The sequence below is a fragment of the Hyla sarda genome, chromosome 13 (genome assembly GCF_029499605.1).
Source record: "Hyla sarda isolate aHylSar1 chromosome 13, aHylSar1.hap1, whole genome shotgun sequence".
Classification (NCBI taxonomy): Eukaryota; Metazoa; Chordata; class Amphibia; order Anura; family Hylidae; genus Hyla; species Hyla sarda.
In genome coordinates this window covers 3,256,875-3,283,304 of record NC_079201.1, presented here as the reverse complement: position 1 = coordinate 3,283,304, position 26,430 = coordinate 3,256,875, and the positions used below count along the sequence as shown (strand labels likewise).

At 51.3% G+C, this 26,430-nt stretch overlaps 1 protein-coding gene across 1 annotated transcript; it reads right to left on the bottom strand.

Moving 5' to 3' along the window:
- Positions 1-204: 204 nt before the first annotated feature.
- ELAC2 (elaC ribonuclease Z 2) lies at positions 205-26,430 on the bottom strand. Its single transcript, XM_056549451.1, has 24 exons — positions 26,106-26,430; positions 20,423-20,473; positions 20,261-20,331; positions 20,010-20,074; positions 17,840-17,897; positions 17,694-17,762; positions 17,426-17,524; positions 17,090-17,148; positions 15,966-16,024; positions 15,751-15,823; positions 15,557-15,669; positions 15,350-15,448; positions 14,598-14,736; positions 14,397-14,476; positions 14,189-14,310; positions 12,578-12,674; positions 9,469-9,607; positions 9,348-9,386; positions 8,492-8,601; positions 7,274-7,373; positions 5,395-5,515; positions 4,453-4,531; positions 3,760-3,904; positions 205-2,437 (listed from the first exon to the last, which is right to left on the bottom strand). The coding sequence occupies exons 1-24, from the start codon at positions 26,339-26,341 to the stop codon at positions 2,210-2,212; spliced, it is 2,451 nt and encodes an 816-aa protein (XP_056405426.1). The 5' UTR covers positions 26,342-26,430; the 3' UTR covers positions 205-2,209.

Genomic DNA, 26,430 nt, shown 5'->3' with positions numbered 1-26,430 from the left:
GCAACTAGTTTCACGCTCTGAGGCGCTTTCTCTGGCCCGCACTGAGCGCAGGACAGGTACACAGGGAGCTTGGATGAAAAGGTGAGGCGGGGGCGTGATGGATGGGCGGCAACTAGTTTGGCACTCTGAGGCGCTTCCTCTGGCCCACAGGGCCAGAGGAAGTGCCTCAGAGCACCAAACTAGTTGCCGCCCCTCTGTCATGCCCCTGCCTCACCTGTTCCTTCCGAGCTCCCTGTGTACCTGTCCTGTACACTGAAGCCATTGCAGTCTGTTGGAATAAAGCTTGAATCCTCTCATCGTGACCCGCGGTGAGTGCATTATCGATATACATAGCATGGCTTGGATAGTTATAGCATCCGGCATTTGGTAATCTGATTTTTGGATTTCCGGATTACCAAATGCCGGATGCTATAACTATGCAAACCATGCTATCTATATGTGTACAGTAGTGTCTATCCTTATTTTATACTGTTAGATACTGTATATCCTCCCACAAGGACGATCAATCATGTAATAGAAGCGCGGTCTTTCCCAATTATTTTTAATGTACCAGTGACAACTGGAACTGTCCTAGATGTTTGGGGGGGACTGTTATATATTATTGTTAGTAGTTTTTTGGACACCTCAGGTATATGTGAACACCCACTATAGCCTCGGACAGGATAAATTGTGAGCTGCACTCTAGAGATGAGCGAACTTACAGTAAATTCGATTCGTCACGAACTTCTTGGCTCGGCAGTTGATGACTTTTCCTGCATAAATTAGTTCAGCTTTCCGGTGCTCCGGTGGGCTGGAAAAGGTGGATACAGTCCTAGGAAGAGTCTCAAGCCACCAGAGGACCTGAAAGCTGAACTAATTTATGCAGGAAGAGTCATCAACCGCCGAGCCGACAAGTTCGTGACGAATCGAATTTACTGTAACTTCGCTCATCTCTACTGCACTCCTTTGATTATTTCAATTTGTTTTTTTTTTTTTTTAGGAAAAGGGATCAGACTGCAAAGGGTTTCGGTTTGTACCTGGAACCATAGAGACACATGGGTCTGCATAGGAGATGCATACAGAACACGACGGTAGACTGTCTGCAAAGAAGCTTTATTTTTGCTGGATTGAAAATGGACAAAAAAAAAAGTAGCAAAATTCACCAGACCTCCAATGATTGGCAAGGGCCAAAAATTATACAGAAGCCTCCATGTGTCTGCTTACTTCAGGGGATGGGGTGAGGGAGGAGTTTAAAGGAGTACTCTGGTGGCGCAAACTGTTTTGGAATCAACTGGTGCCAGAAAGTTATACAGGATTTTTATATAAAAATCTAAATCCTTCCAGTACTTATCAGCTGCTGTATGCTCCACAGGATGTTGTGTAGATCGCTCCAGTCTGACCACATTGCTCTCCGCTGACACCTCTGTCCATGTCAGGAACTGTGCTAATTGCCATAGCAAACCTATCCTGCTTGGGACAGTCCCCGACACGGACAGAGGTGTCAGCACAGAGCAATGTGGTCAGACTGGAAAGATCTACACAACGTCCTGTGGAGCATACAGCAGCTGAAAAGTACTGGAAGGATTAAGAGTTTTAAATAGAAATAATCTACAAATCTGTAGAACGTTCTGGCACCAGCCAATTTGAAAACATTTAATTTTTTTTGCCAGAGTTCCCCCTTAAGATTTCTTAAGCGTTCACACATTTAAAAAAATAAGAATTTCTGGAGGTTAACACTATGAAAATAAACTCTTAGAATTCATCCTAGAATAAATACCTCTTGGCACTGTTCCTTTAAAGGGGTACTCCACTGCCCCAGCGTTGAGAACATTTTGTTCCAAACGCTAGGTGCGGGGATAGTGACGCCACGCCCCCTCAATACAAGTCTATGAGGGGGCGTGGCATTACAAGGGGCGTGGCCGTGACCCCCACAGCCCGCACCCAGCATATGCTGGGCAGTGGAGTACCCCTTTAAGGCCTTGTATATGCCGACCGTCAGAGCCAGCGATCAGGTATCATACACTTGCAGTTGGTTCTAAATGGTTCTGCTGGCATCTTAGGTCTTCTGGACCTCCGGCGCCACCTACCTGCCTGCAAAGGTAGAAAAACCCCAAAAGCTTTATGATTTCCGTACATATGAGATGGATATTGACCCCTCAGCTCTGGGATCTTATGGCCCGAGACGCTTCCTCTGCTTTAACCGCTCGCTCCACCACTAAGCATTGCGCGCTCAGTTGGCCTTTAACCTCTTGACGTCGGCGGCCATGTTGGTGTCGTCCAGCTCTCGCTTGACACTCGACGCAGCAGTTTTTGAGTCGCTCGGTGCAGATTCTGTTTCCTCCAGTAGTCGCAGTTCCCTCTTTTGCTTCCGTTCCTCCAGTTCTTCCAGGTTTTCTGCAAACAGAGCCTTGAGGGGGCCCATTAGTTTGGGGAGGGTTTGCAAGTCACTCAGTCGGATCTGAAACGTAGAGATCAATAAATGGTGACTATAATGTTCTATTCAGACAGGTGAAAACGAAATCGTATGGGTGTAGAACACTTCAATGACAATCGGTCACCCCCAGAGCTGCACTAACCAGCTGAACCTCAACAAGGATGGGGATCACCTGATCAACTTTAAATGGGCACTCATTAAAACTAATTTTTGCTATTGACCTCCTTATGGTGAATAAAAATAAAAAATCGAATGTACTTTGTTAAAAATTAAATAAATCATGTTTTAAAAAGCTGCCACTAGGTGTCCCCCTACTTGTCCAGAGTATTCTCCCCCCCCCCCCAATCTTTTGCACAGACTTTAGACTTCTGCTGGCCTTGCTGAAGTACAAAATCAGGAAATACTGAGAGGGGAGGGGGGTGCAGGCTTGTCCAATCTAGGGATCGAGCGATTATCGGTTTGGCCGATATTATCTGGACGTTATCGGCAATTACCTTGCCGATATTCCGATAATGCACCGCCCCCCCACCACCTCACCCCCCAACCGCACCACCCAGAGACCGCCGCTGCCCCATTGCCTCCCCCATCCCCAGTTTTATAATTACCTGTTCCCGGGTTACTTCTGGCTCCTGCGGCGTCCTGCGTTACGCTGCGCAATGACGAGTGACGTCCTCAATGCGACGTCACCGTCAGTGTGCACAGTGACAGCTCAGGATGACGCCGGAGCCAGAAGTAGTGCGGACTCCGGGAACAGGCAATTATAAAACCGGGGATGGGGGAGGCAATGGGGCAGCGGCGGTCTCTGGCCAGGACCCCAGGACAGGCAGGGGGAGAGAAGCGGGTGGCGGCGGCGGTCTCTGGCCCCCGCAAAAGCCGCTGCAGTTCATTGATTTAAGGCGCCCACTTTAAATCAATGATCTGCAGCTGCTTCTTCGGGGGCCGGGGGGGGGGAATAGCCGATAACTTGTACCGATATTCCGGTATAAGTTATCGGCTATTGGCCTGAAAGGCCACAGATTATCGGCATCGGCCCTAAATAAATCGATATCGGTCGATCCCTAGTCCAATCATAGCTCATCTCACACTGAACTGCTCTGGGCTGTGTGTAGCAGAGTGAGGGAGGAAGTTCTCCCCTGTATGGCTTCAGATGATGTCACGCCTGCTGGGGAACGCCCCTTCCCAGTCTATGAATCTGACAGACTGAGCAGAAAATTCAGAGCAATATCAAGGTAGAAAACTAAAAAAATTATAAAAATAAAGTCCTGGCGTGGTTTATCATGAACTGGGGGGATTATAAAGTGTAACAAGATAAGATCATGACAGGTACTCCTCAAATAATCACTCACCCTCATGTGATCGAAGGAGATTCCAACCTTGCTGCTGAAGGCGTCGCTCATGAGAGGCAGCTTGGCGTAGCGCTGACTGAAGTGATTCAGCATCATAAACTCCGCGTTCATGTTCATCGCTACGGCTATGGCCTGGGAGGTTGTGCTGTAAGAAACCGACAAGGACGTGTTGTAGCAGAACTGTATGTGTGTCCTAGATAAGCCAGTGTAATGAAGTTTACTTTAAGTCCCTCCGATTGGCTGGGCCACACACCTCGCGCACACTCTCTTGGCCTAGCTCAGGGAGCAGCGTAGCGTAGAAGTAGCTTAGTCAGCGTAAGGAGTGTAATTTTAGACAGCGGAGGGGGGGGGGGGGGGGGGGGGAAAAGACTTTCAGTAAATATTAAGCAGCGAGGATGGAGCAGGTGGATGGATCAAACTGACAGCGGAGGGAGGGAGACTCTGCGAGTCTCCCTCCCTCCACTGTCAGTATGATCCATCCGCCCTGTTTAATGTTTACTTTGAGTCTCCCTCCCTCCGCTGTGTCTAAAACTACGCCTCGCTGCGCTGCTCCCTAAAGTGTGGGCGGCCCAGCCAATCAGGGAGTATCGGGGGAGTGGCCACAAGATCTGTAGTAAACTGCATGTGCGCTTGCAATGTACTGCGGACTTGCAGTAAACTTTATCATACAGCTCTGCTACAACAGCACTGTACCTGTGCGCCTTCTCAATGGCATCCTGCTCCAGCCCATCCTCCAGTGTGGCCTCGTGGATCACCAGACTGGCGTCCTTTCCTGAGAAAACAAGATAAGGTTTTTCTAAGATGAAACCTACAGATTACCAATAACAATAGGTTAGGGTACAGTGAACCCCCGACCTACGATGGCCCCGACCTACCATCATTTCAGCATACGATCACTCTCAGAGGCCATTGCATGTTGAAGGCGACATCAACATACGATGCTTTTGTATGTTGGGGCCATCGCATAAACGGCTATCCGGCAGAGCAGACTGCTTCAGCTGACACCGGATAGCCGTTTACGGTGCCCCGTGTGGTCCGCTGACGATCACTTACCTGTCCTCGGGGCTCCGGCGCGTCCTCTTCGGGATCCCCTGCATCGCCGACGCTCTCCATCGTCGTCATCACGTCACCGCGCACGCCGTCCCGTCATCCAATAGGAGCGGTGTGTGTAGTGACGTCATAACGGCGACGGAAAGCGAGGATGCCGGGGAAGCAGAGACGTCTGGAGCGTCGGGGACACCACGGGGATGCGGCGACAGCGATGGAAGGCGACATCCAGCGCAGCGGTGACGGTCCGGAGTGGCGGGGACATGTGAGTATAACTTCCTATACTTTACATTGCACGGATCCCTCAACATACGATGGTTTCAACAAACAATGGTCCATTTGGAACGGATTACCATCGTATGTTGAGAGAACACTGTATTGCTATTTAGGCATCCTCACCAACTTGGGGTTTTTCAGCTTTTGCATAACTACAACTCTCAGCATGCTCGATGTCTTATGGCCTATGTTCCCCAACCTGCAGCTCTCCTACTGCTCTCTGTGTGCCCTGACAGCCACAAGTTGGGGGAACTCTGCCCTAGTATAATCCATCCCCACACTGAGAGTCTACCAGCCATTACATGACCTTACCCATCTTGATGAGGGCATCGCAGGGCATGGTGTCCCCAGAAAACACCAACTTCCAGCCAGACTGATGAACGATCGCACAGCCGAAAGCATTCTTACAGTGACGGACAAAGCAGGTCTGAAACTGGACAAAAAATAAAAAAATAAGATTGTCATTAATGTGCAAAAGCCACATTCCGACTCTTATGCTCCAGTCCATTCAGGACTGTGTTCACACTTCTGCAGTCATTTGGGTAAATCAAATACAGTGACCCCCCGTCCTACGATGGCCCAGACCTACGATCATTTCAGCATACGATCACTCTCAGAGGCCATTGCATGTTGAAGGCAGCATCAACATACGATGCTTTTGTATGTCGGGGCCATCGCATAAACGGCTATCCGGCAGCGCAGACTGCTTCAGCTGCCACCGGATAGCCGTTTACGGTGCCCCGTGTGGTCGGCTGACGATCACTTACCTGTCCTCGGGGCTCCGTAGCGTACTCCTCGGGATCCCCTGCATCGTCGGTGCTCTCAATAGTCGTCATCACGTCGCCGCGCACGCCGTGCAGTAATAGGAGCGGCGTGCGTAGCGCCGTGATGACGGCAACGGAGAGCAACATTCCCAGGCAGCAGAGACCTTCCCGGAGTTTCGGGGACGCGGCGACATCCAGGGCAGCGGTGACGGTCCGGATCGGCGGGGACATGCGAGTATAACCTCCATTACCAGTGGTCTTCAACCTGCGGACCTCCAGATGTTGCAAAACTACAACTCCAAGCATGCCCGGACAGCCAACGGCTGTCCGGGCATGCTGGGAGTTGTAGTTTTGCAACATCTGGAGGTCCGCAGGTTGGAGACCACTGTCCTATAATTTACATTGCGCGGATACCTCAACGTACGATGATTTCAACAAACGATGTTCCATTTGGAACGGATTGCCATCGTATGTTGAGGGACCACTGTATCTTTCCTGAACTCCCATGATGCACTTCACCAGGTAATTCACAGTTTATGCCTCACCAGTACCCAAGAGCTATGAGCACATGGCCCAAATTCTGTTATTCCGCTCAAATTCTGTTTTCCTTTTTTGTTTGTGGATTTTTGCTTGTTTTCCGTGCACTTTTTGCAGAATTTCTGGAAACTAAAACACACAAATTCTGGCCACAAGTCCAATTTTCTTCAACGGGGCTCTGAGCGGAATTCTGGACCTATTGTTAGGTTCAATATTTGAGGAATTAGGAATTTCCGCTGCAATAATTCCGCCGTGTAAATGGGACTGCAGAATCACAGTTCAGCACAACATGCAGTAAATGTTGCAAAATTTCCAAGCTGAATTTTTTCAGGCAGATTCCACTGAAAAAGTAAGTAAAAAAAAAAAAAAAAAAACAACTGTCTGGTTTGGCCCTAGTCATGTTTGTGAACGCAGCTCTAGATGTGACTGGAGCATATAGCACTATGGTCTTGTTTACAAGGTGGAAATTCCGAGAAAAATCCGGCAAAAATTTCTGTTGCAGATTTAGCTGCACCGTGTACATGGCAGAATTTCCAAACCTGCAACATCTGTCATGGAATCTCCGCTTCCATCATCTACAGAAAGAGCCGACATGTCATTTCTGGAAATGCATTACAGTCTATGGAGACTTGTTCTGCCGGGTGCCCGCTGTCTGAACACCCCAGAGCTTTCATTTACTAATGGATTTATGTAGGCCTCATCTTCTCTTTCACAATCTGAGATATATTTGGGCGCATGTCCAATGAGCCAAAAGGTTCCCAAAATGTGAAAAGAGCATTGATGAATGGAAGGGAAAACTCAATGAACAATCACTATGAAACAGCAAAAAAGTAAGTGAAATATTGATATAGATGTAGACTTAGTAGGCGGCTGCTGTATAAGCAACTTACTTTTTCTAGCTGGAACATCTTTAGAAGGGACGAGATCAAGCCTAGTGTCTTGGGGCAATCCACTTCTGAGGTTTCGGTCAAACTCCTTGATGGAATAAAGCTGGAGAGGAAGAGAAAATTTTTTTTATTATATATATATTTATATTTATATTAAAAAACAATTCAGCACTACTTCCCCATTAGATGCCCGGTGGCAGCACCCCAACTCGATCAAAGTCCATGTAATCGAAAACAATGGCGCAGCACTCCAAAATTGCAAAAAAAGTGTAAAAATGTATTCCTTCATGTCAAAATTTAAAGCTTTAAATTTTGATTTTTTATATATTATATACATATACACACACACACACACACATATATATACACACACACACACACACACACACATTATCCTCATTCATTGACCCCTTAGCCACTAAACATCAACATAATTGGTATTGCAGCATATGGCAAGTATGGGGGATATGGATTAGGTGTTATCTTCTCGCATCACAGCAGTGTTTCCAAAGCAGGGTGCCTGCTTTGAGTGCTAGGAGTTGTAGTTTTGCAACAGCTGGAGGTACCCTGGTTGGGAAACACTGCCTCACACAGCAACTTTAAAGGGGTTCTCCACCATAAGGTGATTTTAGTACCTACCTGGCAGACAGTAATGGACATGCTTAGGCATTATCTGCGCTTGTTTTGGGGATAAATGGCTATGTTGTGAGATTACATAACACTGTGGCTAGCTTTTTGTGAACTGGCATTTCTTGTTTTATTTCTTTTTTTGACTACAAATCCCACAATTCCATCTTCCTCCCTCCCACACATCAGCCACCCCACCCATTGAAACATAAATGAGCTGCATCCATTCAAATCAGTGTGGTTTTCAGGGTGGCTCCAGCTGTTGCATTAGTTGCAGATTGATCCCTCCACCCATTGAAGCAGACAGGCTCCCTGTCATCAGCTGACTAGTGATGTCAGGTCCCGGCCACATTGCAAGCTGGGAAAAATCTGAGACAACAGTCATTTTGTATGCTGTTAAAAATAAATATTGGGGGGAAAATCACAGAAGAATTGTGAGAAAACTGTCACACACAGGTTATATTATGGACTACACTAACTTTACAGCCCCTGTAGCATAGTCAAATAAAAAAAAAATCCTGGAATACCCCTTTAATCTGACTGCAAACAGACTGTAATACTACAGAAGGACGGGCCAGGCCTTACTTCACTCACCAGATGTTATGGAGAATCTGCTGGCAGTGGTCGTTGTATTGATTCAACCAGGTCATCAGGGTGGTGGGTCCAATAACTAGCACTGGGCTGAACGGCTTCCCAAGAGACGCCTGCAGAAAAATACAATATTATGTAAGCATAAACAGGGCCCAAAATGGCCAACACTACAGCAATGGGTGATTATGACCGTCATTGGAAGCAATTTAATGCAGACCTAAAGCTTCACAGCCCTGAAGACAGTACAACATAAGGCCGGGTTCACACTAAGTATTTTGGTCAGTAATTTTAGCCGAAACCAAGAGTGGATTCAAACAATAAAAAAAAGGTGCAAATCTTTTCATTATAATTTCTCTGTTGGTTCTACTCCTGGTTTTGGTTCAAAACATTCACCAAATACCGTACTGTGTGTGAACCCGGCTGTACTGCGACCGGGACAAACAAGAATCACAGGACGGTAGCGCTACAGGTGGCTGTGTTGCTGCAATGTTGGCTGGATCCAAAGTGGTGATGCATCCCCTTGACTTAGGCTCTGTTCACACCAGTATCATGGCTTCCGATTATAATCCGTGACTGATTCCACCTATGGCTGACAGGCTGCGCTGATGTACAATGCAGACTCCGGGGTTCCTTCTGTTTGACAGGAAGAGTAGCAGTGCATGCAGAGAACTACTTCTTGACAAAACTGATCATGGGAGGAAACCGCAGTGTGAACAGAGCCTTAGTAATTGGATCTATTGTCCACTGGCTATGACTGATATTGCAGCGTAGTGTAAAGTGAAGAGGGCCGCGTTGCGATGCCATACACAGCCCTCTGTAAGCTCTGTCGCAGATTCAATGATGATGAACGTGAACTTACCAGCGCTCGCTCTCTTTCTAGCACCACGCGGAGGAGACCCTGGAAGAGAAGTGGAGGCGGTAACTACATTACACATTGCAATAGTCCTTATACCCAGAGAACAAATATAAGGAGCGCTCACAGTGTGGTGGTCGGCGTGAATATGGGATATGAACACAGCAGACAGACGGCTCAATACATCGTCCACGGCGTCTCCGTAGTGTCGGTGCAGCTGGCCAAACGTCCCTTCTCCACAGTCCAGGAGCATCAGAGCTGAGGGGCTGCAAGATATAAAAGAGTCATTTACTAGAAAAGTCATCTACAATGAACATAAATAAATAAAATAACATATTAAAAGGCCGCTATTACACTACTAGAATAGACTGGTATGGAAGGGAAGTGACAATCTTCTATAAAAGGGTACAGCGCAGGGTCTTCCAAACAGTGTTGACGAAAGCAGCGGCACCACTGCAGATAAAAGAGGCCGGATGAAGCGTCACCTATGAGGTGAAACGAATCGTTGCCCTACTGCACATGCCCCACGCCTGTGTTCCACTCGCCCACTTCCCTGACCCTTAGCTGCATCGGAATGCTATTTGCATGATGCTTGCTGCCGTGTTAGTTCCTGAATAAAGCTGCTTTATGGTTTCCTGGACCGGCGAGTGTGATATCCTTTTTCTCTCTACGTGCCCAAAACAAGGATTAATTGGTCTTGGACCCAGCAGACCGTGCGAACCAGAGAACTCCCAGCAACGTCTTGTCAGAATGGGAACGGAGGGAAAAGCAAAAGGGAACCCAACTGGGACTCCCAGGCTCTGGGCACAAGAAGGTTACTGCAAAAGATCGGAGAGGCTGTGTAGCGCCACCGACAAAAGGAAAGGAGGAGCACACCCTTCCCAGATATTGTGCCAAGGAGGAAAGAGAGCAATGGCAGACTGGCTGTCGCTGAGCTATACACGACTGCAGAAACCCCTGATGGTGCAGCCATGGAGCTATCCTGGATGATGAATAAGGCAACAGAGCAGGCGCCTGGGCCATCCTGTACAGGAACCCAGGAACATACCTGGAGCCGGGGGGGGGGGGGGGGGGGGGCTGCAGAACAGGCCGTCGCCCCAGCAGGCCCCATGACCGAGCTGAGGTGCTCCACTGCCGCAGACCTGTGGAAACAATTACACAGGAACGCCTGAGGTACACCCCACCTAAAGGAGGAGAGGAAGGCTCTACACGAGCAGGGTGTCCAGAGCATATGTAGGGACACAGACACGGGAACCTCATGATAGTAGAGGGGGACCAAGACTGCCACCATGAAGGGAACCACAGACAACCAAATGTCTGGAAGCATGGAGACAATAGTCTCAGCACCCAACGGCGTGCCAACCATGCCCTGAGAAGACTAACGTTATGCTGTTAGAAGGGGAACTGAGAGTGCTGCTGCTGTGAGATCCATAGAACCTGCAGGAAACACCCACACCCCATCTCTTAATGGCGTTACACACCAGAACTGCAGTCACAGACTAAAGAGATGAAGGACGTGTGAGGTGCAGGAAATATGCAGACAGTCTGAAGTACCCATAGAAAGGTCCAATGAATCCACAGAGCCCCTTTTTCGGAACTTCACTTCTGCAAACCTTCCCATTGAAAGTGGGGTACTGGAGTGCGGCCGATCCGATGGGCGACCCTCAAGCAGAAGAAAGTCTGACTGATGTCAGTCCCGTGTACCTGCAGGAGACCCTTTTCCAGATTTCTCCCACCAGCAGTGAGGTACTGGAAACTCCAGCCGTGAGGTACTGGAAACTCCAGCCATGCACGCGGCAGCCCAGGGATGGGAGATAGAATACATCGGAAACCGTGCGGACAATAGTCTGGCTGAATGAGTACACCTCCAGGTCCTGACGAAAAAGGAACAACACTCATATCACCGATCTCTGTGCCCACTTGGTCACAGTTGGGAGGACGGGGAGGCCTAGGAGCCATGGATAGAATCCCCGCCACCCTGGGAGATTGGGGGAGGCTGAGGAGCCATGGATGGTATCCCCCATCACCCTGTACAGGGTCCATAGGACACGTCAGGGCACTGAACATGCAAAAACTGAAAAACGCTGAGTCCTTGAAGGGTTAAAGTAGTACTCCAGGATATTAAATCGGGGAAAGGGGATAAATTTCAGATTGCAGGGGGTCCAACCACTGGGACCTCCCGCAATCTCCCGTACAGGGACCCGGCTCTCCTTCCCTATAGTGCTTGTCAACCACTGAACGAAGCAACGGTTGACCCCCTCCCCCCCAAAATACAGGGCTATGGCAGAGCCGGAGATTGCTGAATGCAGGGTTACGGATCTCCCATAGAGATTTATTGAGAAGGCGTATCAGACGCCACTTCTTGTGGTGGTCGAACACGCCCTCTTTCTGCAGACCTGCATTTCTTTCAAAAACCGCTCCCCGTCTGTCTCCAGGTGGGGTGCGGTTCTGCAGCTCAGTTCCATTGAAGTGAATGGAGCCAAGTTGTAATACCACACACAACCCAGGGACAGACGTGGAGCTGTTTTTGAAAGGAATTAGCTCATTTTTTCTATACCTGGATAACCCCTTTAAAGTAGTTAAAGGGGTATTCCGGGCAAAAACATCTTATCCCCTATCCAAAGGATAGGGGATAAGATGTCTGATCGAGGGGGGCCCGCTGCTGGGACCCCCATGATATCCCTGCAGCACCCACATTCTATGCGGGGCTGCGTTTCTAGTTTCGGAAACCTCTGGGTTTCTGCGACTGGGGATGTGACGTCACGCCACGCCCCCTCCATTCATGTCTATGGGAGGGGGCGTGACGGCCGTCACGCCCCCTCCCATAGACACGAATGGAGGGGGGGATAAGATGTTTTTGCCCGGAATACCCCTTTAATAGAGAAGATGCCTTACACCCAGCTCTGCTTATATATGGATAAGAAATGCCTGAACCAGTGAAACGTGCCTGACAGACATCTCTGAGACAACATAAATATAGGGATCGTTCTGCCAGACCCGACACCAGTTCACCCAGTTCTCCACAGGCAATATGTTTGGTCATCTGTCACAGGATCCAATAAAACCAAATTAAAGAGAATTATCCACACACTGGAGGGAGATCAGGAGGAGGAGGATAAATAAAAGGCAACTCCGATGATGTGTCTGTCCATATATGAACAGTACAGGGACTATAGATATAGAGAGAGTTACCAGGGATTCCCTTTGGGAGCCAATGACACACAATCGTACAATACCTGACGTGCACCAGGGTACCGCTGACGTTACGAGTCTTCATGGGAATAGCAGAGCCCGTTCCTAAAAACACAACCTCAGGATACTGCCTGGCGCCCTCTATGGAGAGAAAGAAAGAACAGGTTCACCAACCTCAAGTTAGAGCGTCTCCTTATATTCACACCACAGCCCAGATGTTATATATCTTATTGAAAAAAGCCTAATACCATCCATTTTCCACCCAGAGACCAACATGAGGGCTTTTTTTTGCATTAACAATTGTACATTGTAATGATATCACTCATTATACCAGAAAATATACAGCTGAACAAAAAAAAAATAATAATAATAATTTGTGGCGCCAACCAAAAAATACGCCGTTTTGTAACTTTTGGATGAAAATCAGTATGTTTAAAATTGTCCTCATCAGACCCCTATAACATTTATTTTCCCTATACGAGGGATTATTTTGTGCACCATGATCTGTAGTTTTTAATCGGTACCAATTTTATTTTCAATGGAATTTCTGATCACTATATATTATATATATATATATATATATATCTATATCTATATATTTATTTAAGGTATACGAAGTGACTAGAGATGAGCGAACTTACAGTAAATTCGATTTGTCACAAACTTCTCGGCTCAGCAGTTGCTGACTTATCCTGCATAAATTAGTTCAGCTTTCAGGTGCTCCGGAGACTCTTTCCTAGGACTGTATCCACCTTTTCTAGCCCACCGGAACCCCATGAAAGCTAATCTAATTAATGAAGGATAAGACATAAACTGCTGAGCCGAGAAGTTTGTGACGAATCGAATTTACTCTAAGTTCGCTCATCTCTAGAAGTGACCAAAAAAAAGACAATTCTGGACACTGGTATTCATAGGTTAATGATTATTTTTGTTTACATCATTTTTATTTTATTTTAAATTTTTTTTTTTTTTTTATGAAAAAAAGGGGTTGATACCTACTTTTAAGGGAAGGGGTTATTCACATTTATTTAAAAAAAATACAGATTGGACAAAGCTGTTACATAGAACAGCATTGATCAGTGCCATCGGTGCTCCAGGCTGCAGAGGCTTACTGAAACATTGGAGCAGCGATCAGACAGCAAGGAGGCAGGTAAAGGTCCTCCCGCCGCCCTCTCATCTGATCGGGAGACTCGTGTAGAAACGGTGCCCTTACCTGCCTCCTTGCCTTCTGATAGGTGCTCCAATAGCGCAGCTGGGATTCGTTTTTTTTTAACGTTTTAGAATTAATACCCGGCATCACCCTTTTTACTCCATACTGGACAAAAACCAATGGTAAAAACTTGAGATGAGCGAACTTACAGTAAATTCGATTCGTCACGAACTTCTCGGCTCGGCAGTTGATAGCTTTTCCTGCATAAATTAGTTCAGCTTTCCGGTGCTCCGGTGGGCTGGAAAAGGTGGATACAGTCCTAGGAGACTCTTTCCTATGAATGTATCCACCTTTTCCAGCCCACCGGAGCACCTGAAGGCTGAACTAATTTACGCAGGAAAAGTCATCAACTGCCGAGCCGAGAAGTTCGTGACGAATCGAATTTACTGTAAGTTCGCTCATCTCTAGTAAAAACCCTTTATTTCCCCCAGGAGAATTCCCGGACCTTTTGTCGATGCACCATCTGATTGCAGGAGACGCCGACATTCCTCCAGTGCCATCCCGAAGTCGGGCAGATCCATGGCCTCCTTTACAAATTCTGAAGTTTGGTTCTGTGCCACTTGATCCCTGGAAGTCAGCGAGCAGAGAGTGAATGCATCTGATTGGCTGACAGAACTCCGCCCCTGAGGAGCCAGGTATACTCATCCACTCACCTATGCCACTCCACTTTGGGTCTTAGATGGTATCTGAGAAGAGATTCAGCCCTCACCCCGGGCACGTCAGATGCTTCATTCTGCAGAGAGACGGGTAAACTATAAGCTCCCGTAAAGAAAGTTCAAGTGACAAGCGTCAAACTACGGAACAGTCCAAACTAGCGACAAGCACTAGCTCCACTTCCCTGAGCACGCTCTCACCTTTGGGTGGATGTCTGGAAGCTGAGGAAATATCTCTGGATGGATCAGGTGCAGCTGACTCTGGATCTTGTAGCTGCTCACGTTGTGTACGGTGGAGGTGTCCTCATTCAGGAGAAGGTGCTCTGTGCCAGGACCAAACCTGAGGGGGGCAGAATACAGTGCAGGTTCACTTTAATGTAAATGATCATCTTTAATACAAGTCCATTTTTAATTATGTTTAATTCACTTTCAAGATCTCTGCTTCATGTCAGTGAATGAGAGCGCTCTTATATACATCCAATGTCTAAACAACTGTTTGATCCAATCCTGCCAGCACTGCACTAAGGGTTTGTTACAGCGTAGACCTGGTCTGCACAACATACGGCCCACGATCACTATTTATGGATTTTAAAAAAATAAAAAATTCTCATTCTCCCGATTGGTGGGCGTTTTAGCACTTTGGCCCTGACCAATCAAAACTTCTGACACGTCTCTGTGACATGTGAAAAGTTTTAAAAGCATTACACTGCAGTGTTTCCCAACCAGGGTGCCTCCAGGTGTTGCAAAACTACAACTCCCAGCATGCCCGGACAGCCAACGGCTGTCCGGGCATGCTGGGAGTTGTAGTTTTGCAACACCTGGAGGAACTCTGGTTGGGAAACACTGCATTACAGGGACACATTAAAGCTTCATTTACACAAGTCTTAGCTCTGCTGCCATCTGGTGGTCTATCAGCGGTATTACACACTCCACATATTCTCTGCTGCCCTCACCTTTCCATCCACTGCCGGTAGGTCCTGTTGTTGAGAATATGTTCGGGGGTCATATGTATTACTAAAGCCGCCGCAGTCTCTGCTTTATCTTCCTGATAGCTGAAAAAAAAAAAAAAGCCATAAATAAATTCTGCATCTAAAAAACGAATAAAATGAAGTCCCACATGTCCTGCCTCACTGTCATGGCCGCTCTCGGCACCTGCGTACCTCTTCCACGCTGCATTCTCAGTGACCGGAGTTATGAAGTCTTCACTCGGACATTCCACCACAATAAAGGTTGGACCAGGAATATCAGGGCTCAGGACATCAGCAGGGGAGACCTGGAGGGAGGAGACAACAAGTCACCGACCCATCAGGAGACAGAATAAAGCGCCCTATACCCGCTCCGATCACACCGTTACCTCTCTGCCCTCATACGTGACACTCTTTCCAGCCTTCAGATCTGTTATGATGGGTCCAATCTCTCGTGTCCCTCTGTGATATAGGAAACATTGGTGAAATCACAGACATCATGGGGACATGACAGCAATTTCCAGCAGACAATGAACAAGCAGGGCATGCTGGGAGAGTTCAGCTCTGAAGACGCCATCATTGTGAGCGCTGGAGAAATACGTACACGGGAAGACCAATTTCCTTTGCTTTCAGAACCAAGAAGTGTCCTTTTCTATCATGAAGCTGAAAAAAGAAACAATAACAGAACAATAAGCACAAAGTGAATACAATCTATTGTTCTCTGTTATCAGCCATGTCAGGAGGGGAGAGGTGACTGTAGGACAGGTGAATATAATCTATTGTTCTCTATCAGTCATGTCAGGAGAGGAGAGGTGACTGTAGGACAGGATAATACAATCTATTGTTCTCTGTCATCAGCCATGTCAGGAGAGGAGAGGTGACTGTAGGACAGGTGAATACAATCTATTGTTCTCTGTTATCAGCCATGTCAGGAGGGGAGAGGTGTCTGTAGGACAGGTGAATATAATCTATTGTTCTCTGTCATCAGCCATGTCAGGAGAGGAGAGGCGACTGTAGGACAGGAGAATATATCTATTGTTCTCTATCAGTCATGTCAGGAGAGGAGAGGTGTCTGTAGGACAGGTGAATATAATCTATTGTTCTCTGTTATCAGCCATGTCAGGAGGGGAGAGGTGACTGTAGGACAGGTGAATATAATCTATTGTTCTCTATCAGTCATGTCAGGAGAGGAGAGGTGACTGTAGGACAGGTGAATACAATCTATTGTTCTCTGTTATCAGCCATGTCAGGAGAGGAGAGGTGACTGTAGGACAGGATAATACAATCTATTGTTCTCTGTCATCAGTCATGTCAGGAGAGGAGAGGTGACTGTAGGACAGGTGAATACAATCTATTGTTCTCTGTTATCAGCCATGTCAGGAGAGGAGAGGTGACTGTAGGACAGGTGAATACAATCTATTGTTCTCTGTTATCAGCCATGTCAGGAGAGGAGAGGTGACTGTAGGACAGGTGAATATAATCTATTGTTCTCTGTTATCAGCCATGTCAGGAGAGGTGTCTGTATGACAGGTGAATATAATCTATTGTTCTCTGTTATCAGCCATGTCAGGAGGGGAAAGGTGAATGTAGGACAGGAGAATACAATCTATTGTTCTATGTTCTCAGCCATTTTGGAGTGGGCTAAAGCTGTCTGTAGCATTGTTTGATATACCCCCGGACTCTCTCTATTACACCCCCCTTCCTTTCATGTCTGTTGCGAGATCTCACCTTGCAGACATAGGCGATCACACAGGGAGGGGATCTGTTTGAGGATCTTGTCCTGAGATCTGGAACAAATAGTACAATTATTTTCAGCAGTTTAGACACGAGTGACAACCAATATGGCAACCAAATGGTGATTACTCAGCTTTTCTAGAGTCCTAAAGGGAAATCTGTCCAGTTATGCACCCAACACTCCTGTATTATTAGGCAGAGTTGGAATTTGGAAAAAGCTGGGTAAAAACCACTATAAAAACAGAAGGGGCAGCTATAAAGTTGTCACTCAGCTTTTCAAAAAACAAACATGATGTCTATGTTATACTCAGCCCATTACCCATCTCGTACCTGGTGACACTCGTCGTCGTTTTGGTTCTGACTCACACTCAATGGTTTCAGGTTTCGGAGATGGAGACTTCGGGGGGCTCTCACGGTTTATATTACTGCCTGCAATATAACAATAAAATAAATAAGATGCATTACCCAGTCATCGAGATGTCAATGCAATCAATAGAAAAAAAATAGGAGCAGCTCACTTTACAGCTACTGCAAAGTATCATCAGACTTTCCTGAAAACAAACACCCAGAAGCTGGTGAGGAGAAGGGCGGGACTTACTGAAGACGGGCACTTGTGTGACGCACATGGTCTCATCGCTGTAGAGGGGATCGGTGTAAGGACGCACATCTACGGGACAAGAGAACGATTAGTGATGTAATACCGATACCCAATTGCCCCCAGGGCCCAGGTCCATATGGTCTTACCTACTGTCATTCCCTCCATTGGACCGCAGTACGTTTTAATAGCTTGAAGGAATTTTGTCTGTTTGGAAAAATAAAAATACAGATAATTACATGTACAGCAAATCCCCACTAGAGGCCTTTCCCCATGCTTTACACTGCATCCTAGCTCTCTAATAGGATAAAGCTACAATGAGTGACTCTAGATTAACTGCACTGCCTGACTAAGGACTTGTCCACACTGCGAACATTCAGCCAACAGTTCCACTTGCAGAGTCTAATGTTTTCAATAGGAGTCTGCGGCTCATTGGCAAAATTCCACAGGAAAAAGGACATTCGCTCAAAGATTAATCTGGTTCGCTGGGCGAAATTCTGCCCGTTAATTAAAAGGACTGCATGTGGACGAGCCTTTAAACAGCAATAATCCATTATCCCCCTGTTGTCTCATCAGATCATATGTTTCTGTTTTGACCCATACTTTCCACTGCAGCTCTGCTCCCATAAAAAAAATAAAAAATAAAAAAAAATAAAACACAGCCATGGACAGTCCCTGCAGCTTAGTTTCTACAGATTTTTTAAATACATTGCTCAAAAAAATGAAGGGGACACTAAGATAACACGTCGTAGATCTGAAAGAATGAACTAATTGTATGAAATACTTTCCTCTTTACATAGTTTTTGTGTGATTTTGTTGTCAGCGCATTCGACTATCAATGGAAATCATCAACCCATGGAGGTCTGGATATGGAGTCACCCTCAAAATCACAGTGGAAAACCCCACTACAGGCTGATCCAACTTTATGTAATGTCCTTAACACAAGTCACAATGAGGATCAGTAGTGCGTGTGGCCTCCACGTGCACGTATGACCTCCCTACAACGCCTGATGAGGTGGAGGATGGTCTCCTGAGGGATGTCCTCCCAGACCTGGACTAAAGCATCCACCAACTCCTGGACAGTCTGTGGTGGATGGAGCGGGACGTCCCAGATGTGCTCAATCGGATTCAGGGGGAATGTCCATTAATGCCTTCCTCTTGTAGGAACTGCTGACACACTCCAGCCACATGAGGTCTAGCATTGTTTTGTATTAGGAGGAACCCAGGGCCAACCGCACCAGCATATGGTCTCACAAGGGGTCTGAGGATCTCATCTCGGTACGTAATGGCAGTCAGGCTACCTCTGGCCAGCACATGGAGGGCTGTGCGGCTCCCAAAGAAATGCCACCCCACACCATTACTGACCCACCACCAAACCGGTCATGCTGGAGGATGTTGCAGGCAGCAGAACGTTCTCCACGGCGTCTCCAGACTCTGTCACGTCTGTCACATGTGCTCAGTGTGAACCTGCTTTCATCTGTGAAGAGCACAGGGCACCAGTGGTGAATTTGCCAATCTTTGTGTTCTCCGGCAAATGCCAAATGTCCTGCACAGTGTTGGGCTGTAAGCACAACCCCCACCTGTGGACGTCGGGCCCTCATACCACCCTCATGGAGTCTGTTTCTGACCATTTGAGTGGACACATGCACATTTGTGGCCTGCTGGAGGTCATTTTGCAGGGCTCTGGCAGTGCTCCTCCTTGCACAAAGGCGGAGGTAGCGGTCCTGCTGCTGGGTTGTTGTCCTCCTACGGCCTCCTCCTTGTCTCCTGATGTACTGACCTGTCTCCTGGTAGCGCCTCCATGCTCTGGACACCACGCTGACAGACACAGCAAACCTTCTTGCCACAGCTTGCATTGATGTGCCATCCTGGATGAGCTGCACTACCTGAGCCACTTGTGTGGGTTGTAGACTCCGTCTCATGCTACCACTAGAGTGAAAGCACCACCAGCATTCAAAAGTCACCAAAACATCAGCCAGGAAGCATAGGAACTGAGAAGTGGTCTGTGGTCACCAGCTGCAGAACCACTCCTTTATTGGGGGCTGTCTTGCTAATTGCCTATAATTTCCACGTGTTGTCTGTTCCATGTGAAATTGATTGTCAATCAGTGTTCTTCCTGAGTGGACAGTGGGATTTCACACAAGTGTCAGTGACTTGGAGTTACATTGTGTTGTTTATGTTCCCTTTATGTTTTTGAGCAGTGTATATAGTCATTGCCCTTCTCTCATTATAGGCTCAGGTTGCTGCTCTGTCCTTCCCTCATGCTTTACATTGCAGCTCTGCCTGCTCAGTGCATAGACGGGGGAGGGGATAACTTACCAGCTGTGGGGGTCCGGAAACCAAACAATTAGGGAGGCCCACATCCCTCAGGGTCAGTAATACACCTATAGGGGAAGAAGGGAATTGTCATCAGGGTGGGAAGAGACATGGGGGGATAGTCATTAGTCCATAATATTTCTGCCCCGCCCATTCCAAGATTTATTAGCATAATATAAAAATAATTGTCATCACCCCCCGCCCCCAACCACCCCTCCCCCCCCCCCCCCCCCGTCCCGTGCCCTCACACCCACCTGACAATCCTCCAACATTCGCCCAGTCCATCCTGGTGATGAACACGTTATCGAGCCGCGATAACTTCACCCTGAAACGTAAGAACACAAGGTGGGTCCAATCAGCAGCCGCGGAGCTGGTCACATGACAGATCTTACACTAGACTGATATACTCCTCTTACTTGTTCTCGTGCATCAGTCTCTGCGCCCCCTCACCACAATTAAACAGATACCTGAGGGAAGAGGAGACATTATAGGGTTAACCAGAAGAGGCCCCCACACTGAGAAAGAAGCCCCCCTCCACCAGTGTCTGCCCCTGCCCTGTCGAGACCCCCTCGTCCCCGCCCCCCTGCCCTGTCCTGAGGAGACCCCCTCGTCCCCGCCCCCCTGCCCTGTCCTGAGGAGACCCCCTCGTCCCCGCCCCCCTGCCCTGTCCTGAGGAGACCCCCTCGTCCCCGCCCCCCTGCCCTGTCCTGAGGAGACCCCCTCGTCCCCGCCCCCCTGCCCTGTCCTGAGGAGACCCCCTCGTCCCCGCCCCCCTGCCCTGTCCTGAGGAGACCCCCTCGGCCCCCCCCCCCTGCCCTGTCCTGAGGAGACCCCCTCGGCCCCCCCTGCCGTGAGAAGACCCCCTCGTCCCCCCCCCTACCCTGTCCTGAGGAGACCCCCTCGTCCCCCTCGTCCCCCTGTACTGTCCTGATTAGACCCCCCCCTCGTCCCCCTACCCTGTCCTGAGGAGACCCCCTCGTCCCCCTGTACTGTCCTGATTAGACCCCCCCCCCCTCGTCCCCCTGTACTGTCCTGAAGAGACCCCCTCATCCCCCTGCACTGTCCTGAGGAGACCCTGCTGCCCCCCCTGTACTGTCCTGATTAGACCCCCCCCCTCGTCCCCCTGTACTGTCCTGATTAGACCCCCCCCTCGTCCCCCTGTACTGTCCTGATTAGACCCCCCCCCTCGTCCCCCTGTACTGTCCTGATTAGACCCCCCCCTCGTCCCCCTGTACTGTCCTGATTAGACCCCCCCCCCTCGTCCCCCTGTACTGTCCTGATTAGACCCCTCCCTCGTCCCCCTGTACTGTCCTGATTAGACCCCTCCCTCGTCCCCCTGTACTGTCCTGATTAGACCCCTCCCTCGTCCCCCTGTACTGTCCTGATTAGACCCCTCCCTCGTCCCCCTGTACTGTCCTGATTAGACCCCCCCCCTCGTCCCCCTGTACTGTCCTGATTAGACCCCCCCCCCTCGTCCTGATTAGACCCCCCCCTCGTCCCCCTGTACTATCCTGATTAGACCCCCCCCTCGTCCCCCTGTACTGTCCTGATTAGACCCCTCCCTCGTCCCCCTGTACTGTCCTGATTAGACCCCTCCCTCGTCCCCCTGTACTGTCCTGATTAGACCCCTCCCTCGTCCCCTGTACTGTCCTGATTAGACCCCTCCCTCGTCCCCTGTACTGTCCTGATTAGACCCCTCCCTCGTCCCCTGTACTGTCCTGATTAGACCCCTCCCTCGTCCCCCTGTACTGTCCTGATTAGACCCCTCCCTCGTCCCCCTGTACTGTCCTGATTAGACCCCTCCCTCGTCCCCTGTACTGTCCTGATTAGACCCCTCCCTCGTCCCCTGTACTGTCCTGATTAGACCCCTCCCTCGTCCCCTGTACTGTCCTGATTAGACCCCTCCCTCGTCCCCCTGTACTGTCCTGATTAGACCCCGTTGTCCCCCCTGCACTGTCCTGAGGAGACCCCGTTGTCCCCCCTGCACTGTCCTGAGGAGACCCCGTTGTCCCCCCTGCACTGTGCTGAGGAGACCCCGTTGTCCCCCCTGCACTGTCCTGAGGAGACCCCCTCGTCCCCCCCCTGCACTGTCCTGAGGAGACCCCCTCGTCCCCCTGCACTGTCCTGAGGAGACCCCCTCGTCCCCCTGCCCTGTCCTGAGGAGACCCTGTTGTCCCCCTGCACTGTCCTGAGGAGACCCCCTCGTCCCCATGCACTGTCCTGAGGAGACCCTGTTGTCCCCCTGCACTGTCCAGAGGAGACCCCCTCGTCCCCCCCTGCACTGTCCTGAGGAGACCCCCTCGTCCCCCCCTGCACTGTCCTGAGGAGACCCCCTCGTCCCCCTGCACTGTCCTGAGGAGACCCCCTCGTCCCCCTGCACTGTCCTGAGGAGACCCCCTCGTCCCCCCCCTGCACTGTCCTGAGGAGACCGTATTGTACCCCTGCACTGTCCTGAGGAGACCCCCTCGTCCCCCTGCACTGTCCTGAGGAGACCCCCTCGTCCCCCTGCACTGTCCTGAGGAGACCCCCTCGTCCCCCTGCACTGTCCTGAGGAGACCCCCTCGTCCCCCTGCCCTGTCCTGAGGAGACCCTGTTGTCCTCCCTGCCCTATCCTGAGGAGACCCTGTTGTCCTCCCTGCCCTGTCCTGAGGAGACCCTGTTGTCCTCCCTGCACTGTCCTGAGGAGACCCTGTTGTCCCCCTGCACTGTCCAGAGGAGACCCCCTCGTCCCCCCCTGCACTGTCCTGAGGAGACCCTGTTGTACCCCCTGCACTGTCCTGAGGAGACCCCCTCGTCCCCCCCTGCACTGTCCTGAGGAAACCGTATTGTACCCCTGCACTGTCCTGAGGAGACCCCCTCGTCCCCCTGCACTGTCCTGAGGAGACCCCCTCGTCCCCCTGCACTGTCCTGAGGAGACCCCCTCGTCCCCCTGCACTGTCCTGAGGAGACCCCCTCGTCCCCCTGCACTGTCCTGAGGAGACCCCCTCATCCCCCTGCACTGTCCTGAGGAGACCCCCTCATCCCCCTGCCCTGTCCTGAGGAGACCCTGTTGTCCCCCTGCACTGTCCTGAGGAGACCCTGTTGTCCCCCTGCACTGTCCTGAGGAGACCCCCTCGTCCCCCTGCACTGTCCTGAGGAGACCCTGTTGTCCCCCTGCACTGTCCAGAGGAGACCCCCTCGTCCCCCCCTGCACTGTCCTGAGGAGACCCTGTTGTACCCCCTGCACTGTCCTGAGGAGACCCCCTCGTCCCCCCCTGCACTGTCCTGAGGAGACCATATTGTACCCCTGCACTGTCCTGAGGAGACCCCCTCGTCCCCCTGCACTGTCCTGAGGAGACCCCCTCGTCCCCCTGCACTGTCCTGAGGAGACCCCCTCGGCCCCCTGCCCTGTCCTGAGGAGACCCTGTTGTCCTCCCTGCCCTGTCCTGAGGAGACCCTGTTGTCCTCCCTGCCCTGTCCTGAGGAGACCCTGTTGTCCTCCCTGCCCTGTCCTGAGGAGACCCTGTTGTCCTCCCGAGACCCTGTTGTCCCCCTGCACTGTCCAGAGGAGACCCTGTTGTACCCCCTGCACTGTCCTGAGGAGACCCCCTCATCCCCCCCTGCACTGTCCTGAGGAGACCCCCTCATCCCCCCCTGCACTGTCCTGAGGAGACCCCCTCATCCCCCCCTGCACTGTCCTGAGGAGACCCCCTCATCCCCCCCTGCACTGTCCTGAGGAGACCCCCTCATCCCCCCCTGCACTGTCCTGAGGAGACCCCCTCGTCCCCCCCTGCACTGTCCTGAGGAGACCCCCTCGTCCCCCTGCACTGTCCTGAGGAGACCCCCTCGTCCCCCTGCACTGTCCTGAGGAGACCCCCTCGTCCCCCTGCACTGTCCTGAGGAGACCCCCTCGTCCCCCTGCACTGTCCTGAGGAGACCCCCTCGTCCCCCTGCACTGTCCTGAGGAGACCCCCTCGTCCCCCTGCACTGTCCTGAGGAGACCCCCTCGTCCCCCTGCACTGTCCTGAGGAGACCCCCTCGTCCCCCTGCACTGTCCTGAGGAGACCCCCTCGTCCCCCTGCACTGTCCTGAGGAGACCCCCTCGTCCCCCTGCACTGTCCTGAGGAGACCCCCTCGTCCCCCTGCACTGTCCTGAGGAGACCCCCTCGTCCCCCTGCACTGTCCTGAGGAGACCCCCTCGTCCCCCTGCACTGTCCTGAGGAGACCCCCTCGTCCCCCTGCACTGTCCTGAGGAGACCCCCTCGTCCCCCTGCACTGTCCTGAGGAGACCCCCTCGTCCCCCTGCACTGTCCTGAGGAGACCCCCTCGTCCCCCTGCACTGTCCTGAGGAGACCCCCTCGTCCCCCTGCACTGTCCTGAGGAGACCCCCTCGTCCCCCTGCACTGTCCTGAGGAGACCCCCTCGTCCCCGTGCCCTGTCCTGAGGAGACCCTGTTGTCCTCCCTGCCCTGTCCTGAGGAGACCCTGTTGTCCTCCCTGCCCTGTCGAGACCCTGTTGTCCTCCCTGCCCTGTCCTGAGGAGACCCTGTTGTCCTCCCTGCCCTGTCCTGAGGAGACCCTGTTGTCCTCCCTGCCCTGTCCTGAGGAGACCCTGATGTCCTCCCTGCCCTGTCCTGAGGAGACCCTGTTGTCCTCCCTGCCCTGTCCTGAGGAGACCCTGTTGTCCTCCCTGCCCTGTCCTGAGGAGACCCTGTTGTCCTCCCTGCCCTGTCCTGAGGAGACCCTGTTGTCCTCCCTGCCCTGTCCTGAGGAGACCCTGTTGTCCTCCCTGCCCTGTCCTGAGGAGACCCTGTTGTCCTCCCTGCCCTGTCCTGAGGAGACCCTGTTGTCCTCCCTGCCCTGTCCTGAGGAGACCCTGTTGTCCTCCCTGCCCTGTCCTGAGGAGACCCTGTTGTCCTCCCTGCCCTGTGGAGACCCTGTTGTCCTCCCTGCCCTGTCCTGAGGAGACCCTGTTGTCCTCCCTGCCCTGTCCTGAGGAGACCCTGTTGTCCCCCTGCACTGTCCTGAGGAGACCCTGTTGTCCCCCTGCACTGTCCTGAGGAGACCCCCTCGTCCCCCTGCACTGTCCTGAGGAGACCCTGATGTCCCCCTGCACTGTCCAGAGGAGACCCTGTTGTCCCCCTGCACTGTCCAGAGGAGACCCTGTTGTCCCCCTGCACTGTCCAGAGGAGACCCTGTTGTCCCCCTGCACTGTCCTGAGGAGACCCCCTCGTCCCCCCCTGCACTGTCCTGAGGAGACCCTGTTGTCCCCCTGCACTGTCCTGAGGAGACCCTGTTGTCCCCCTGCACTGTCCTGAGGAGACCCTGTTGTCCCCCTGCACTGTCCTGAGGAGACCCTGTTGTCCCCCTGCACTGTCCTGAGGAGACCCTGTTGTACCCCTGCACTGTCCTGAGGAGACCCTGTTGTCCGCCCTGCACTGTCCTGAGGAGACCCTGTTGTACCCCTGCACTGTCCTGAGGAGACCCTGTTGTACCCCTGCACTTTCCTGAGGAGACCCTCTCTTCCCCCTGCACTGTCCTGAGGAGACCCTGTTGTCCCCCTGCACTGTCCTGAGGAGACCCTGTTGTCCCCCTGCACTGTCCTGAGGAGACCCTGTTGTCCCCCTGCACTGTCCTGAGGAGACCCTGTTGTCCCCCTGCACTTTCCTGAGGAGACCCTGTTGTCCCCCTGCACTGTCCTGAGGAGACCCTGTTGTCCCCCTGCACTGTCCTGAGGAGACCCTGTTGTCCCCCTGCACTGTCCTGAGGAGACCCTGTTGTACCCCTGCACTGTCCTGAGGAGACCCTGTTGTACCCCTGCACTGTCCTGAGGAGACCCTGTTGTCCCCCTGCACTGTCCTGAGGAGACCCTGTTGTCCCCCTGCACTTTCCTGAGGAGACCCTGTTGTACCCCTGCACTGTCCTGAGGAGACCCTGTTGTACCCCTGCACTGTCCTGAGGAGACCCTGTTGTACCCCTGCACTGTCCTGAGGAGACCCTGTTGTACCCCTGCACTGTCCTGAGAAGACCCTGTTGTCCCCCTGCACTGTCCTGAGGAGACCCTGTTGTCCCCCTGCACTTTCCTGAGGAGACCCCGTTGTCCCCCCTGCAGTCTCTCTACCTGTTGTGGTCGGAGAACAGATAGACGGAGGCCCCGACATCTCTGCTCCCGGCCGCCACCACTTGCACATAGACCACGGCCGGGCTATGCCGCTCCTCCTGCCGCGCCCGGTTCTTTATGTGCCGCAGAGGCTCCTTAGGTGCCTTGTTCTTCTTCATGCTGTAGGCCCGAGCACCGGGCTCAGCCATGACGGGAAGCCGGGACAGGCGCCTCCACAGCAGGCCTAACACCCCCATACACACACAGCAGCCTCCACAGATCACCGCACCATGTGCTTCACCGACAGCCAATCAGCGGCGACCACTGCTCTGTCACACAGACAGCC